The sequence below is a fragment of the Labeo rohita genome, chromosome 13, assembly GCF_022985175.1.
Source record: "Labeo rohita strain BAU-BD-2019 chromosome 13, IGBB_LRoh.1.0, whole genome shotgun sequence".
In the NCBI taxonomy this organism is placed as follows: Eukaryota; Metazoa; Chordata; class Actinopteri; order Cypriniformes; family Cyprinidae; genus Labeo; species Labeo rohita.
The window spans coordinates 21,053,462-21,065,004 of record NC_066881.1 but is presented as its reverse complement, the minus strand read 5'-3'; the positions used below and the strand labels follow the sequence as shown (position 1 = coordinate 21,065,004).

Genomic DNA, 11,543 nt, shown 5'->3' with positions numbered 1-11,543 from the left:
AACATTTATATGGTACCATTTCTGTAAGGATTGTAATTCAGAACAAACTACACTTGCCAAGTGTTAGCTGTCTCCATGAATTGAAAGGAAATAAACGATTTTGAATTGCTTGGTCTAATTTTCAGTTTTTGAAAATTCAGTTTAAAATATTTTTTTTTATTTAAATGTTTTTATCCAGTTAATACAGTTTTGTTTTAAAATTGGCGCATTTAAAATACAAAATGTGCATGTGCTAAAAGCTTAAATTGTCTTGTTACAAACATTTCAAATTCCTACAAAGACTACATAGGAATACAAAATTCTGACAAGATATTTTGAGTTTGGGCTTAATATTAACTTAAAGACTCCGTTCACTTCCAAAATAACTATTTGCTTATAATTTACTCACCCTCATGTCATCCAAAATGTTAATGTCTTTGTTTCTTCAGTCGAAAAGAAATTAAGCATTACAAGATTTTTCTGTGGATAGTGGATAGTGGACTTAAATGGGTGCGTCCGACATCGTTGTTTTAGCTTGTAAAGGGCGCTTGACTTACTTTGCACATTCACTTTGTTTTTTTTTTTTGTTAAGATTCGTTTTTGGCATTTTTGCCTTTATTATGATAGGACAGATCATAGCTGACAGGAAGTGAAGTGGGAGAGAGAGAAGGGAACGTGATATTTCCAACGTCACTATCCACCTCATTTTTTATAAGAGTGGGCACGGCCATTTGTAAATTTTATGGGTGTGGCTTCCAGTCTCATCCATCCAGCTATTTTAGCTGTACAAAACAGCTTGTTTTGCTGCTTAATATTGGAAATTGGAAAATGAATTATCTTAATTATGAACACACTGATTTGTAGTGCAAACAGTTTAACTGTTTACTGCAGGCTGCAGGCTGTTATTCTTCTCTTTATTTCCCTATACAGTCTTGGGCAAGTTACTTCCAAAATGTAATACATTATATATTACTAGTTGCTGTCTTTTAAAAGTAATTAGTTGCATTACAATATTACTGTCTCTGAATTGTAATGCATTACACTACGTTTAAGTTACTTTTGAGTTACTTTCACCAAAATATCCACAGAAGTATGACTAGGCATTATAAAATACCAAAATGTAGTTTATTGCTGCTCATTATACATCCAGTGAAGGGTAATGAGGTAGGTTTATATATCAGAAAATTATAAAATCATATTTAGATAGGCTACCATGTAAGTCTACACAAACGTTACTTGTAGTTTAGGTTAAAACAGATAAACACAAAATTATTATATTTATAAATAAAGCGAAATGTACTAACAATAATACTTCACCTATAGACTATTTTGAACGGTTTTCCGAACAAAACAAGAATAAAATACATATGTTGTTAAAAAGCCAAAACGAATTAGGCTAATTTAAAGGGAAACTGAAAGCAAACGCGTTGTTCTCACGCAGCATGAATCCAATTAAATGTGTCCATATTCGCGATGTATTTGAATGCTAGACTATTATTTATTAGTAAATTTATTAGTAGGTTTTCTTTTTTAATTTTAATTAATCAGTGTATATGTTGGGTTTACTGTATTTTACTCTGATAATGAATAGGCTGCAACGTTTGCAATGCTGTCTATGTGTGTGCGTGAGTCGCCACTCTTTTCCTTTCGTTTTGTTAATCTGTTAATTAGGCTGTTTAAGTTAAATATATTTCGCGTATTCATTCTTTTGATATATAGACTATGATCTGATAAAAACAGATTTTGTTATTTTTAGTAATCTTAATTTTTGTTGCTTGTCTACGCTTGTCCGCCGCATTCTTTCTCTTCTCCGACCCCGCAGCGCGCGCTCTCTTTCCGTTAGCTTAGTGTTAGTGGCACCAGTCCAGGTGTTTCCAGGAGTTATTCGTGCTATTTCTCCTTGTTGAGCCTTGTTGAGAGTTTGGTGTCGCACATAGATTACACCTGATTATGCATTCTTATTCTTTTCTCTGATGAAATAAATAAAACGGGAGTGTGTCCATCTCACACAGAGAATAGAATCCGTCTCGACAGTCAACTTAACCATCGAATTCCAGCAACAGGAAACAGAAGAACTATTCTACACAAGGATTTTTTTCTCTGGTGCTGGTAAATTCACTTCTTAATTTTGAGTTAAAATATGTTGTTGTAACTTGCGTTACTCAGATTGTAACGAGTAATATTATTACCCAAATGTGATTAGTAATGCGTTATATTACTGCGTTACAGCAAAAAGTACTATACTGTAATATTATTACATTTGTAATGTGTTACTCCCATAGCTTACTTCCACGTTGAAGAATAAGGTGGAAATGTGTTCCTCAAAAGCCTTAAATCTCTGTAGTTCTCAGCATGATTTCTGAGTGATTTAAAGGAGAAGTCCACTTCCAAAACCAAGATTAACATATAATGTACTCACCCTTGTCATCAAAGATGTTCATGGCTTTTCTTTCTTCAGTCGTAAAGATGCTTTTTGAGGAAAACATTTCTGCATTTTTTCTCCATATAATGGACTGGTATGGTGCCCTGATTTTGAAAAGGCAATGCGGCTTCAAATGATCCCAGACTAGGAAGGGTCTTATTTTTTCATAAAAAAAATACAATTTAAATACTGAACTCGGTGTATTCTAGGTATGTCCAAAAACTCCAATCGTATTTTCTCCCTCAACTTTAAAATCATTTCAAAATCATCCTACATCGCTGCAGAAGTTCCGACCCAGTCTTTGCAAAGTGAACATGTAAACGAGATGAAACACCGTTTACAACCACATTTGGGATTGTTTGAAGCCGCATTTAAACTGCATTTTGGAAGTTCAAAATCGGAGGACCCATGTCAGTCCATTGTATGGAGAAAAATGCTAAAATGTTTTCTTCAAAAAACCATTTATTTACGACTGAAGAAAGAAAGACATGAACATCTTGGATCACAAGGGGGTGAGTACATTATATGTAAATCTTTGTTCTGGAAGTGGACTTCTCCTTTAAAGTGGTTTGCATCTGTTCTTCTTGTAGACTTTAAATTAAAACATAAACTTTTATTTTCTCACCTTTCCGTCTTTAGATGTGTATATTCCTCCACACTGTAAACACAACCCCATGCTCCTCAGTGAAAATCCATTTTTAAACCAGTACTTAGAGTAGACAACTGAGGAAAGACACAACATTCATAAAACATTGATTCTTTACTAGTTACTCTCCAAAACATCATCAGTCTTTGAAAAATAATGTTAATATATTTGAATCTAATCACTGCACTTCAGTTTCAGGGCCACGGTGGAGCTGGATGGAGGTGACTGGTAATGTTGACAGCTGATACTGTGATTCTATGCCAAAGACAACATGGTCAACATGTAAACAGAGTACATCAAGCACAAACAAATCTCAAAAAATACTAGTGTAATATGGATATGACAATACAGTTGTTAATAGTGAACACAAAGCACATCCATTACTAAAACTATGCAAAGCCAGCTAACTACACAACACAGAGTAACTAACTCTAGTAAATATGCCGACGAAGATTTAGTCAATCCAAAGCTTGTCCAGTGTATATGAGGAGCTGGCAGACCTGGTTTGTGAACTGCAACTAAAACCAACTGTCACACAGACCCTGCTATACTTTAGTCTCTGTAGGAACATATATGGAGTCGTTTTATTTCTGTATATGAAAATAAACACAGAGTGCAAAATACAAACACTGTTTCCCACCACCGAAAATGAGCTAAACTGGCTGATTTTATAACAAAGCAACCACTTAGCAGAACATTTCAATGACTTTCAGTAAAATAATGTGTAAAACAGGGTTTGGCTTAAAGAAAACAGTCAAATGTAAACACCTTCATGTTTTTAGGAACAGCTCAAGGTTTTAGTAAAAAGTAGTTAAAAAAATAAATACAGTAACGTATAGGGCTCAAAAAAAGAGACCTGCTGGGAGATTACACAGAACAGCAAATCAAACATCAAAACTCCCAAGAACCAAAAAACTCCAGCACCATGTATGTAAATGGACACACACTTGGACCAAGATACATTTAAATAAAAACTTAATTATTTGTTTCCAGTCACAAATATCAAAACCAAAGAGGGTTGACTTTGAATGGTCCATCAACAAGATGCCTTTCATCAATGAAAGCGATATTTGCGTGCTGGTTTGAGACTAACGTAAGTCTTCTTCATGTCATCTGGTTCTTCTTTCTTGACTAGATGGTAGCGTTCTCCCTTTGTGGTGACCACCTGACTGCCGTGATAGCGCACCAATTTCTTAGGAGCCTGCAAATGAGCATATAGAATTAATATTTGCATAATTCATCAATGTTATACGATGCAATGTCACCATAAACTCACATCTTTTGGAGTGACTGGTCTGTGCACTTTCTTGTCTTCTTCACTATCAACCAACATGTACCTATGGGGTCCAAACATTTGATTAAAACATTGTTTTCTACATCCAATATAGAAAGTTCGTGAAATAGTGTAAAAGAAAGAGATCAAGGTAACAACTCACTTTTCTAAAATGCTTGCTTTAAGTTTCTGATCAACTTCAGCAGAAACCGTCTTCCCCTGGTTTGCCTAGAAAAACAAAATTTGAAGGCATAAGTGTTATTTTAATACTATATATATATATATATATATATATATATACACACACACACACACACACACACACACACACAATTAACTAACATTTCGTTTTTTTTTTTTTTGTTTGTTTATTGTAGTTGAAGTTATTATACCCGTTTGTATGTTTTGTCAATTTTTCTATTTATCTTTAATTTACTTAGATTTAATTTTTGGTCATTTTAGTGCATAAACTTTTATTTTGACAAATATACAACAACATTTATCATTTCTCTTTTTTTAACTTTATTTTTTCACCTAATATTTTTATAATTTATTTTTGCTTTATTTCAATTAAAGGATTAGTTCACTTCCAAAATAAAAAAAATTACTGACAATTTACTCACCCCCATATCAACCAAGATGTTCATGTCTTTCTTTCTTCAGTCACAAAGAAATTAAGGTTTTGAGAAAAACATTCCAGAAATTTTCTCCATATAATGGACTTCAATGGTGGCAGGGTTTCCACGGGTCTTAAAAAAAGTCTTAAATTGCTTTATGTGAATTAAGAGCAGCAAGTCTTAAATTCATATGATCATGGCATTAATTTTCATGAGGGATTGTTTTCAAATGTGTTTCATTTTAAAGTGAAGCGAAAGCGTAATTTCTGTGCAACGTGGCTTAGGTCGCTCAATATTCATTAAACAATACGTGGTATCAGATTTCATTTATCACCTGAAGAGAGTGAATCGAGCTGACTGACAAGAAGAGAGAGGTGAGAAAGACAAGACTATGGCGGAAGTGTTTTAAAACTAAATGCAAAAGTATTTTGGATTTTGAAAAGCCTGTTGACTTCTGCCATTTATCTAAGGTGATAGTGGAAGTGTCATATTTATTTGGTTCCACAGTGTTTGCTGATTTTTCTTAATTTAAACTGTGTAATATATATATATATATATATATATATATATATATATATATATTATATATATATATATATATATTTTTTTTTAATATATATTACATCAAGGTGCATACCATGTTTCCAAGTCTTCTTATTCGTTTTGCTAATAAACATTCTACGTTTCTTAATTTTTAGGTTACACAGTGTTTACTGATTTTCAGTTTTGTATACCTATTTAAACTTTGTGTAAGTTATTATTTTATATTATGCATATAGCATGGTGTGTTTTTATTCGTTTTGTTAATAAAAGTTTGTCACATTATGTTAATGCCGCTAATTTAAAAGTGAAAGTAAAATGTGCACACTTTTACAAGCTCCTTAAATCTGAAGGAAAGTGAAGAAATGAGGGAAAACTCAAACGAAATAAAAACTAACAACTGCTTGATGCCAAATTGCTGCTAATTTGAAAGTGAAAGTAAACCTCGAACTATACTTAGAGAACATGTTGCTGTATTGTTTTCCCTTCAATTTTTTTCCCTTAAATTTTCTTTAGTTGGTCTTAAAAAGGTCGTTAAAAAGTCTTAAATTTACCCTCATAAAACCTGCAGAAACCCTGGGTGGCCAACAGGTTGAAGGACCAAATTGCAGTTTCAGTGCAGCATCAAAGGGCTCCCAGCTGAGGAGTAAGGGTCCTATCTAGTGAAATGACCAGTCATTTTCTTAAAAAATTAAAAATGTATATACTTTTACCACAAATGCTTGTCTGGCACAAACTGTGATGCGTATGCATGTCTTCATGCATTATATACACTGCCCTCCAAACGTTTTGAAACGCCCTAGAAAAGTGGGGTTTTGGACAATATTGGAATGAATCCTTTTTAATTTGTGATAATTTTGCACTGATAAGGGACAACACAAACTACGAAAACAAATTATATTACATAAACAGTTTATACATACAAAAAAACTTAAATTTTCGATTCATCAAAATATCCACCATTAGCAGCTATTACAGCTCTGAATAATCTGGGCCTAAATTCATTGTATTCTAAACTTAATTGGCAATCAATTGTTGAAGCTATTAAGGTGTGCTGACCCAGAAATCTTTTAAAAACCTGGGCCAAGTTTAAACCAGTAAACAGGCATCATGTATAAATTGCCATTATTATGTAATCAAAATGAAAATTATTATTGCTGCTCTTCAATGATAATGTCAAGTTACCTTAATGTATTTGCACATAAAAATGATAAGGATTTATGCTGATATTGTCCAAAACCACACTTTGCCAGGGGTGTTTCCAAACTTTTGGAGGGCAGTGTAATCATGTTGGAAAAGTCATGCACAGTTAGTTCTTCATCTGTGTACTTAAGTTAAAAAAAAAAAAAAGTAGTGTCTCAATTTTTCATCCTCAAACTTCAAACCTTTTTTTGTAAAGGGCGTTTGACTTTTTTTGCACGTTCGCTTTGTAAACACTGGGTTGGTACTTCCGCCTACGCCATGCATGATGTTGAGCTACTTCAAGACCAGCATTTGTGGTTAAAAAATATTTAAATTTTTATTTTTCTTAGAAAATGACCGATCATTTCGCTAGATAAGACACTTATTCCTTGGCTGGGATCGTGTAGAGCTTTTTGAAGCTGCATTGAAACTGCGATTTGGACCTTCAACCCGTTGGGAACCACAGAAGTCCACTATATGGACAAAAATCCTGGAATGTTTTCCTCAAAAAAACTTAATTTCTTTGCGACTGAAGAAAGAAAGAAAGACACGAACATCTTGGATGACATGGGGGTGAGTCTATTATCAGGAATTTTTTAATCTGGAAGTGAACTAATCATTTAACTAATCCTTTAAATAGTTTTAATCATTAGTAACAGCACTGAACTGATCTACAACTAAATTTTATAATATATTTCGAACATAAAAATAATTGATCTTGAATAAAAAAATCAAGGTATTAAGAACAAAAACAGTAATTATAGATTACTGTATGTATAATCAAATTTAATGAGGCTAAATTTCTTTAGTGAAATCTAACTTACGGTTAAAGATGTTGGGCACGTAAGCTGGACATCTCCCTCAATAATGAGACGAACAGCTTCCTCCATGTCTCCTTTAGCAATAGACAATGCACTTCTGGCCTCAGTCACACTGCATTTTGGAAACATCTCAAGAAGATGTTGCTCCTGTGTGTCCCACGATGATTCACTAACCTGAAAACACATTCCCAAGCACAAAATCATTTGCAAACCAGTTTGCCAGCATCTGGTACATTGTGAATGTGCTCGAAAGGCCCATTACCTGAGCTGTGGCTCCCTCTGCTTGTAATGTGAGGTTGTGTGTTTTTTCTTGTGAATCTCCATAGGTTAAAGAAGAGCTTTCTGAGAGGGGAAATTTACCTTCCTCTATTTTCATCTCTCCAGATTCTTAAACAAAGACACAAATCACATTTCAGTATGCAGGACATTTTCTTGTTTCTTCATGTAAGTGTCTCTATCCTGTACACCTGCTAATAGAGTATTTTCACGTTGTCTTCAGTTGGCAATATTGGCGGCACTGAGCGTAAACAATGCCACTGAACCGAACAAAACTCACATTTTTTGCTGATTACTGCTGCTAAAAATGATCAATTGTTGTCATGTTTTGTGCTGTACTAATCAGTCAGACCAGGAAAAACATTTGGAGTACTACAGACTGCCAAAAGTAACAAATCAAGGAGAAGAGTGCAAAAAACTGTCTGAGGAACAAAAGGCGTTTGTGGTTGGCCAAACTGAACCAGGATTTCCAGGGCAAGAATCTTGACAACATTCGTGTTTGTTCTTATCGTTTCCGGTCAGAAACATTAAACTAAAATCTTAATTAAAACTGCTTGTACGTATCTTTACCAGCTATTAACTTCAAAATATTGCACCCTTTCCAGCTTACTAAGTCCTCCTCTATATGATTTAGCAGCTTCCACATGTTTTTCCATGGTTTAGGCAGCATAAATTAGCAGAATAACATATTCAGTAGTACAATATCTGTGGAATCCATGCAGTTGTTTACATTTGAGTATCGCCAGTGTGTCCGCTCATCCGGGTAACTGACCAAACAGTGACGTAAGTGCAAGCCCCCTATAGTCATTCATGTTCGCAGTTTTTTTTTTTTTTGAAAATTACCTGTGTCCCGGGCTGAAGCCAACTTTGATGCCAAGTTAAACATCATCTCACAAACTTTGACACTACAAGACAAACAAAAACAAATTTGAAAATGCATAAAAATATTACACAATTTTTAATATAAAATATTTGTACATTTCAGTAGGAACTTGAAAGATATCTACCCAAAATTACCTGTCAATATCTGAGAAACCAGGAATGTAGGCCTCCAACATTTCAACAAACACCTCGACGTCAAAGTTTTCCTCCACACTTTCTTGAGATCCCAAATCTTCTAGTACACCAGTGATGTAGGACAAAATCACATCATCTAGAGTACTGCTCAAAATAAAAACACGTCATTGGTATATTTTATTGACTAAGGAAAACTTTAATTAATTGAAGATATGAAGTGACACGCCCTCACCTCAGATCCGCGTGAGGAATATATGATAAAATGAAGTCGTACAGCGCGTCGTGGATTATTTTTTGAAGATCCATCCTACTGCAGTCGAATAAAGAAAGAACAAAGAAGCAATGACAACTTATTAGAAAACCATATAAGAAGCTTTAAGGCAGGTATGTTGCAGAAAACAAACACTACATCACTGTGGCAACTTGTTTGGAGATTGGCCTCAACATGTTAATACACAACTGACATCAAAGTGAAGGTCAAACAAACAAGAATGTGCATAGTTTTGTTATCAGCAGTTTCAAATCCTGCAAAAAGTTGCAAGGAACTATTTTCTTATGCAAGGCTTAAATAGTCAAAAACAGATTTTTTGCGGGCTTCGAAGTCAGTGCATATTCAGTGTACCTTTTTTTTTTTTTTTTTAAATTACCGCATATTTTTAGTTCATGTGTTGGAAAACATGTTTGCAAAACGGCAATGTTTGCACGCAATCTCCACAATTTTTGGCGTTTAATCATACGATTGCACGACCATCTTATCGTTAACATTTAAGAAACACGGTGCACAAACTATATGCATTCATCCGCTCTCAAATAGAAGCATTTGATACCGATATCATGGTTTGTTTATCTGTGCTCAGTTGGGTAGCCGATGGCTAACTAGCATAGTCCAATAACATGCGCAAAGGCCTTTAGATGTTCACCTTACCTTTGGTTAAAACCGCACAGCTAAAAGAATAAAAAGAAAAAAAATGAGCACGGAAAAATTAATAAATTGTGTTGACAAGCTGCAAATAAATCGTAAAACGTTTAGCTAATTCATTAGCCCTACGCGCGGTCGCTGAGGTTCAAAACCTTTGACGTCACGTCCGTTTTAATGTAAACACACCCTCGTGTCACTGTTTTGATTGCCTTTTCAAACGCATTTTATTCTGTTTATTCACTCTTCTGCTGTATGATACAGTTTATTTAGCATTCAGTGTATATACTTATGCCACTTGTGTTGTTTTGTGCTTCTGTAGTTTGTTTGAGTATGATTGAGGTTGCAGTTATGATATATTTTAATAGAACATTTGTTTTTTGTCATCATTTGATTCATGCCAAGGTAAGTCACCCACATCAAACACTTTTTAATTATTTTTTTATTGTCAGCCAATTGCAAGTAAAGACTGAACAATGTTTTGTATAAAAATGTTAAGTAATTTTAGGTTTAAGTGTCAAAGAACAATTACATTTTGAAATTCAAGTTTTATTTCTACATTTGTCACAATAGTAAGAAAAACTGGACTATAGCAATAAAAACAAATGTAAATAAAATATATATGATGCATATTTTATGTATAATAAGAATAATAAAACAAACAAAATACTTTATGTAAATAATAATATTAAAGTTATATTTTCTATAAACTAATTAAGTGAATAATAAACTTTGCATACATTTTATAAATATTTTATTTAAAAAATGTATTTACAGATACACACAATTTTAATTGCTAGCATAACTACTACTTTAAGAATAGTAATAATTGTATTATTGTAATCAACATTGTTGTGGATAAAGCATTATAAATAGTTAATTTTATTTACATTTGTTTTTACTGCTGGCATTAATACCTGATACTATATTAATTTTAATTCTCATTTGAGTATGAGTGGCTGTTATGTGAATTGAAATTGTTTTGCAATTCATACACTGAATTAGTTACTTTACCTGCGAAATGCTGTTTTCTGTTGAATGTCACTTATTGGTAGTCCTGATACTGATTAAGTAAACGTAAGAATAACAGAAATAATTCAAAATGTCTGTTATTGATCTGTCCCTAATAGCTAGTACTGTCTGTAGTGTTTTACTGATCTTTTATAAGGCCCTTCCTCACATACGTCACCATCTGTTAGCGCACATATAAGGGGTAAAGCGAGCTCTAGTGTTATTACACTAGTGTATGCTGTCACGCCTCCTGATTACAAATTGGTTTCATAGATGTTTAGCGCTGCATAATTAATGCTTCATCACGCGTGTGTGTTTTATCCAGCTGCACTGTTTCATTATTAGTACGGGAAATACAGTACATGAGGCTGATAATGAGTCTAGGCGAAGACATCTCATCTTGGCTGGACTCTATTTAACCCTCTTGGGTCAGTGGCATGTAGAATTGTCTTACAAACTGAATGCATGAATGAAACTCATCCCTGTTCCTTATACACAATCCGTATATATTTAGAATATACCAGTGTACTTATTTATACTAGACTTGTTAATGAAGCTGACTACAAAAACACAGCCTAATCGGGTGGATAGTAGATGCTAGCTATAATGTGCATCAGATAATATGCATTCTTAATTATAAATGCATATTATTCATAGGAAAAAATGCTGTAGGGTAAGATCATGATGTTAAGGGAAGTCAAGTGAAGAAATCTGTTCACTGCAGTTCAAAAGTTTGGGATCAGTAAGATTTGTAATGTTTTTTTTTTTAAAGAAGTCTTTTCTGCTCATCAAGGCTGTGTTTATTTAATTAAAAATACAGAAAAAACAGCAATATTGTGAAAT

At 33.6% G+C, this 11,543-nt stretch overlaps 1 protein-coding gene across 1 annotated transcript; it reads right to left on the bottom strand.

Moving 5' to 3' along the window:
- Positions 1-3,146: 3,146 nt before the first annotated feature.
- Positions 3,147-9,866, bottom strand: cuedc2 (CUE domain containing 2). Its single transcript, XM_051125213.1, has 9 exons — positions 9,699-9,866; positions 9,006-9,083; positions 8,774-8,917; positions 8,600-8,661; positions 7,743-7,867; positions 7,484-7,654; positions 4,484-4,548; positions 4,324-4,384; positions 3,147-4,248 (listed from the first exon to the last, which is right to left on the bottom strand). Exons 2-9 carry the CDS (start codon positions 9,077-9,079, stop codon positions 4,102-4,104), a joined length of 849 nt encoding a protein of 282 aa, XP_050981170.1. The 5' UTR covers positions 9,080-9,083; positions 9,699-9,866; the 3' UTR covers positions 3,147-4,101.
- Positions 9,867-11,543: the final 1,677 nt, after the last annotated feature.

Excerpts from the sequence above, each read along its gene's own strand:
- cuedc2 (XM_051125213.1), bottom strand. The coding sequence starts at position 9,079 with ATGGATCTTCAAAAAATAATCCACGACGCGCTGTACGACTTCATTTTA. Across the intron at positions 8,662-8,773 it reads GGTTTCTCAGATATTGACAG|TGTCAAAGTTTGTGAGATGA; the intron begins GTAATTTTGGGT and ends TTTGTCTTGTAG. Across the intron at positions 4,385-4,483 it reads AAAGCAAGCATTTTAGAAAA|GTACATGTTGGTTGATAGTG; the intron begins GTGAGTTGTTAC and ends TGGACCCCATAG.